Source organism: Giraffa tippelskirchi, chromosome 11 (assembly GCF_054371585.1).
Source record: "Giraffa tippelskirchi isolate mGirTip1 chromosome 11, T2T-mGirTip1v1.2.pri, whole genome shotgun sequence".
Classification (NCBI taxonomy): domain Eukaryota; kingdom Metazoa; phylum Chordata; class Mammalia; order Artiodactyla; family Giraffidae; genus Giraffa; species Giraffa tippelskirchi.
The window spans coordinates 18,822,439-18,828,560 of NC_137285.1; the positions used below are offsets into that span (position 1 = coordinate 18,822,439).

The 6,122-nt window shown below is 52.6% G+C and overlaps 1 protein-coding gene across 6 annotated transcripts in view; it reads left to right on the forward strand.

Moving 5' to 3' along the window:
• Positions 1-5,605, forward strand: part of SETD1B (SET domain containing 1B, histone lysine methyltransferase) — a 23,750-nt gene extending 18,145 nt beyond the window's left edge. For all 6 annotated transcript variants that reach the window (XR_014068513.1, XR_014068515.1, XR_014068514.1 and 3 more), the window contains 4 exons: positions 537-668; positions 755-874; positions 959-1,096; positions 2,941-5,605. Coding sequence is in view for 3 of the 6 variants with exons in the window: in XM_081540102.1 (XP_081396228.1) it covers positions 537-668; positions 755-874; positions 959-1,096; positions 2,941-3,114 (564 nt within the window). In the remaining 3 variants the exon portion in view is untranslated. The remainder of the gene's footprint in view (positions 1-536; positions 669-754; positions 875-958; positions 1,097-2,940) is intronic.
• The last annotated feature ends 517 nt before the right edge of the window (positions 5,606-6,122 follow it).

Here is a 6,122-nt window from a genome sequence, read left to right on the forward strand (position 1 = left end):
AGTGGCGTCTCGTTGCAGAGCACAGGCTCTAGGGTGTGTGGGCTTCTGTAGTTGTGGCACATGAGCTCAATAGTTGCGGGTCCTGGGCTCAGGCTCAGCAGCTGTGGCACAAGGGCTTAGTTGCTCCATGTCATGTGCAATTGAACAGTGTCCCCTGCATTGGCAGGCGAACTCTTTACCACTGAGTCACCAGGGAAGTCCCTGATCACCATCGTCTGTCCAAGAAGTGGAGATGCTTCAAATCTCTATTGAGAAGAGAAAAGACGACAGAGTGAAGTGGATGCTGTTTCATTACATTTAAGATTAGAGGAACTTGAGCACGTTCAGATTCTGACAGGAAGGACCCAGGTGGAGGAGAGGTGGCGATTAGGACAGGACAGGCATAGGTGCGCCCAGAGCAAGGAAGCTGGGGCCACAGAGCTTAGAGTAGGGTCGCCAAGGACAGCTTGGGGACACAGGTACTGTGGTCTGTGAGGCCAGGTCCCCCAGGCGGCCAGACTCCTCTCTGATCTGTCACCCGCGGCCCCACCTCGTAGGGCATGAGCATTCCCGCGCAGCCGCACGCCTCCACACGGGCAGGCTCCGAGCGGCGATCCGAGCAGCGGCGCCTGTTGTCCTCCTTCACTGGCAGTTGTGACAGTGACCTGCTCAAGTTCAACCAGCTCAAGGTGAGGCCGGACCCCACCTGGGGCGGCTGGGGTAGCCCTGGGACCGGAGGCCATGACTCTCACCCCCATCTCCGTCCCTCCCCCAGTTCCGGAAGAAAAAGCTCAAATTCTGCAAGAGTCACATTCACGACTGGGGCCTGTTCGCCATGGAGCCCATCGCAGCCGACGAGATGGTTATCGAGTACGTGGGCCAGAACATCCGCCAGGTAAGCACTGCCGGGCAGGACAGGTGTAGGGGCAGGGCTGCGGCTAGCCCCGCCCCACCCAGACTGAAGCCTCTTCCTGGCCAGGTGATCGCAGACATGCGGGAGAAACGTTACGAGGACGAGGGCATCGGTAGCAGCTACATGTTCCGGGTGGACCACGACACCATCATCGACGCCACCAAGTGCGGCAACTTCGCGCGTTTCATCAACCACAGCTGCAACGTGAGTGCGCAGCTCAGGGCCACGCCCCTGGGGGCGTACTGGGAGGACCTGGAAGCCGCTGGCACAGGAACCAGCGGGTCTCCTTTCCAAGCATGGGGCCCACGACTGGGGGCTCGGGAGGGAGGAGGCGGTGTGAGACCTTGTCTGAGGAGCCCTTCTCCTCTGACCTTCAGTTTTCCCATCTGTCAAATGGCCCTAATGAGACCAGAGGTGTTCGTGACACGGTCCATACAGTTGATAATTGCAGAGTTCCTTCTCCCTGCTGGGCTTTTTCTGTGCCTCTGGGATTAGTGCTGGCCAGTAGAAGTTACTATGGTGAAGGAAGTACTCTGCGTCTTTGCTGTCCACTCCTGTACACATGTGGTACTGAGCACTAGAAATGTGGCCAGTGTGGCTGAGAAACTGAGTTTTAAATTGATTTAAAGAAACACACAGGGCTAGTAACAGCTGAGATGGCATGAGTCTGGGGTGTTTGGGTGGATGTTGATATCAAGGGTGGTCCTCATGGAGACAAGCACAGGAGCTTCAAATGGGAGGTCAGGTACTGCTGACTGTGGGTCAAGTCTTGGCATTGCTACTTAGTGAGTGACCATAGATAGGTTGCTCAATGTCTTGCTACTTCAGTTTCCCAAGCTATAAAACCGGGATGATAACAGTCCCTCCTCTAGGTTGTTGGGAGGACCAAGCAGGTTACTGAGCATAGGCCTGTGCAGACACAGTGGGCTCTCAGTACATGCCAGCTTGCAGCATGGTGACTTGGTCATTCCCTGGGGCCAGTGAGGACTTCTCTGAGAGTCTCCTGTGAAAGCCTGAGGGATGAGAGGGAATTACCCGGGTGCAGGTGTGAGTGAAGTGAAGCCTGGGGCAGGGAGGGAGGGAGAGCACCTCTCTGAGGGGCAGAGAAGAGGAGGTTGGCAGGGTGGCTGGTGGCTGGGTCACTCAGCCTTGTAGGCAGAGCTGAGAACTTTCTCTAAAAGCTGAGGCAGGCTACTGACCGGGAGTGACAAAATTTGCTGTCCCTTTGGAAAGACTTCCCTGGCAGTTGGGGCTGGAGTGGAGTTATTCAGAGCAGAGAGAGGCAGCGGGGACTCACGAGTCCAAGCCCATGGTGGCAGACGTGAGAGGCCCTGTAGATGGAACCTGCTGAGTGTGGTAGGCCGGATCCAGCGCTGCTGGAGGGGAGGCGAGGCAGGGGAGGGATGCTTGGGGGACTGGGTGAGTGGAATGGCCACGCCCTCAGTTTGAGTTCACTGAGCCAAAGATGTCTCCTTGAGCTGCCAAAGGTGGATATCAAGCAGGTAGTTGGATCTGGGGGTCTGGAGCACAGGCCAACCTCTTTGTAAAGGGCCAGGTAGTAAACGTTTTTGGCTTTGTGACCCAGACCATCTCACAACTACTAAACTACCATTGTAACAATGGCAGCCACAGGCAATGTGTAATAAATGAGGGCAACTGTGTGCCAATAAAACTTTATTTGCAAGAGCAGGCAGCTGGGGGCCAGAGTTTGCTGATCCCTTCTCTAGAACTCTGAAGTAGGGCCTGGGCTAGAAATATAAATTTGGGGTCACCTACGGTATAAAAGAAAATTGAATATTTCCCTAGGAAATAATTCATTATTATTACAATCATCATTCTCATTTAACATCAGAGGCTAGGGGTCCTTCTCTGCCCAATGGGGGAGCCGAGGCTAAGAGCAGTTGACCAGTGGGCACTGGGGTTGTGGGGCCAAGGCGTCAGGCTTTGAGCACGGGGTTCGGTTGAGTTTCAGGGAATGCAGTCTGCGAGGGCCTGGTTGGGGGCCCAGGTAGGTCAGCTCACCCTCCGCACTCCCATCCCACCCACAGCCCAACTGCTATGCCAAGGTGATTACGGTGGAGTCGCAGAAAAAGATCGTCATCTATTCCAAGCAGCACATCAATGTCAACGAGGAGATCACCTATGACTACAAGTTCCCCATCGAGGACGTCAAGATCCCCTGCCTCTGTGGCTCTGAGAACTGCCGGGGGACCCTCAACTAGGCCGGCGCCCGGGGTTGTCAGCCACCCCGGCTCCCAAGCGTGGACCCCGGCTCTCTGGGGCCGGGCCCCACCTCCCACCCCCATTTCAGGTGCTGTCCCTCTACCCAGTGGCCGTGCCAGGGCCTGGCGCCCCCAACACTACCCCCCAGGTCCCACCGCAGCTCCGGCCCCTCAGTGGGAAAGGGCTTCTCTGTCTCAGCCCATGTCTCCTTCATTTTTTTTTTTTTCAAATGCTCCTTTTGGGACTTTGGTTTAACTCGGGTGTAAATGTCTTCCCCCATCTTCTCCCCTTCATCCACCTCTTTCCCTCTATGTTTTCTTGTCCTGTCCTGCCCCGTCAGCCTCTTTCCATGAATGCTGCTACGTTGTTCTGTCTTCTCCTTTTCTTTTCTTCCTCTTCATAAGAAAAGATATTTTAACCGTTGAAATGTGAAAGCAGAATCAGAGAGTGGGGACCCCCGGTTGGGGCTGCAGAGGCCTCAGTTTGATTGTGCGTCGGCCCAGGCCCATGTTCTGGAACCCTCCAGGCCCGGGCGCCCGGCCAGGTGCTGCAGAGGAGGGGGTCAGGCCAGGCGGCTTTGACCTCAGAACACTATGGAAGGCCCCCTCTCTGCTGGCAGGCTCAGTGAGAAGATCCCCCCTCTTTCCCATCCCCCTCGCAGTCTGTTCCTTCCCCTGTAGCCTGGGGGTGCCTTACCCGCCCCGCCATGCCCTCCAGCAGACCCTGGTGGAGCCAAGCTGGCCCCAAGCAGGAGTTTCCCCTGGGGCTCTCCATGCTGCCCCACACCCGCCATCCCCAAAATCTTGGGTTCAATGTTTACTTTCTCATTCAAATGCCAGCAATGAGGGAGCCTCCAGGAGGCCCCAGTGTGGGCAGGGGGCGCTGGAAGGGGGGATGTTGACTCTCTCCGGCCCTCACCTTCACCAGGGGGAGAGAGAAACCTCCCAGGGAAGGCGGGTCCCCCAATCCCGCCACTACAGGTGTCTGATCGAATGCGTGTGGCATTTTTTTTAATTTGCGTATAAGCTTCACCTGCTTGCCCCCAGCCCATAGAGCCTGACTCACCCTGCCAGCAAGCCCTCACCCCAGGAAGTCAAGAGCATATTTATTTTCTGAGTGAGAAGATGTATTTCTCCCAGAGAAAGGAAAATCTTGGAAAAGATTTAAAAACTCACAACTAAGTCTGACAGGTTTTGGTTTTTTTTTTAACCCTTTACATCATCCTCTTCCAAGTTCCTTTCCATGGATTTGTTTTTTTTTCCTCATGCGTGTATAAAATCAAAACGAAGGGAAAAAAAAATAGGTTTTTGAAGTTCAGAACCGACTTCTGTACATAGGCTGCCATAAAGGACTTTTTCTCGGGAACATTGTTTCTTGTAGAAACACGTGGGAAGACTTTTTTGCTTATTTCTTTGTACTTCCAAAAAAACCCACACACACACACACACACACACACACACACACACAAAGCAAGTCCCCCGCACCCCAGAAAGCAAAGCAGGCGTGTAAATAATTTATGGAAAGTGACTGCTGTGACCAAGAGTCATCCTCAGCAAGACGGGAGCGCTCTCGGTGGGGCCATGCCACCCTGTGGATGCAGGCCCGGAGCCTCTGGTATCTCAGCTTGTGTCAAGCTTGTTATCATGTAAATTCTGTACAAAGAATTGTTATTTTTCTCTCTCTTTTTTTTTGTCGTTGGTGGTTTTGTTGTGTTTTTTTTTTTTTTTTTTTTTAATTTCTTCACCCCAACCCCTCTCTGTTTGAGACTGTGCCCACTGGTTTCAAGGTCGATGAAATCGGTGGCATGAAGACACAGAGGGGGACCTGGGTACAGCGGCAACCTTCTCTTCCTTTTGCGGTTTTCTGCCTCATTGTGCAACTGAGGAAATATTTATTTTTCACATGAGGAAATGTGTAGTTTGTAGAGATGGCTGATTTAAGTTACTTCTGCAGTCCCCAAGGGGCTGGCTTCAGTCTATCCCCTTTTCCCATAAAAGAAGTGGAGGTGGGGGATGTGAGGAAACCAGGGTCCGGGGTCCTGCCTCACCCCTCACCCTGGCCTCACCTTGCCCAACCAGCCTTCCCTAAGGGCAAGTAAGGGCCTGGGCCCTCCCTGTCCGCAGGAACCCCTGTCCCACCCCTGAAATGGCTTGTGATAGCCAGAAATGTGTCAAGTCATTTTTCTTTCAATGCCTTCATTTTCACTGAACAAACTTGCTTTTCAAGAGTTGGGGGTTTCTGCTTTTTCTTTTTCTTGTCCCTCCCTCCCTCCCTCCTTCCTCCAGCCAAGAAGAGAATCTATAAGTTTTAGGGATGTTTGTGCATATAGACTCTCATCGTATGTAACTTGTTTTGAAGAGAAGTGTTTCCGTTGTGAGTGTGTCTTGCTGTAAATATTTGTTCATATTTTTGTGAATTCAATACTATGTACCATTGTATTATAGTAACTTTTATAAAGCAAACCATAAATATACTGACTTTTCTTACAGATACGCCGTCTCTCTTGCTCTCCTCTCTACCTCTCCTCCTCCTTTCTTTCTGTAGGGAGTGTACCATGCTCACAAGGAGTGGGGTGCTTACTGGGCTGGAGGTTGGGGTTTGATCCCTGGTCCGGGAACCACAGTTTGCATGTTACAACTAAGAGTCCATGTGCCAAAACTAACACCCAGCATGAAAGTCGCTCGGTCGTGTCCAACTCTTTGTGACCCCATGGTCCATGGAATTCTCCAGGCCAGAATACTGGAGTGGGTAGCTTTTCCCTTCTCCAGGGGATCTTCCCAAGCATACCCCCACCCCAAAACAACTTCCTTAAAAAAAGAATAAATGTTATGATAAACAAATAGCTATGAGAAGGGGGTGTCAGGGGGAAGGAGATGAAATTTTAAATAGGATGGTCAGGGAAGCCCACTTACCTGACATGTGAACAAAGCGCAAAGGAGATAAGGGAGTCAGCCCTGTGGAGATCTGGGGGAAAGGTGTCTGAGGCAGGAGGAACAGTGAGTGCAAA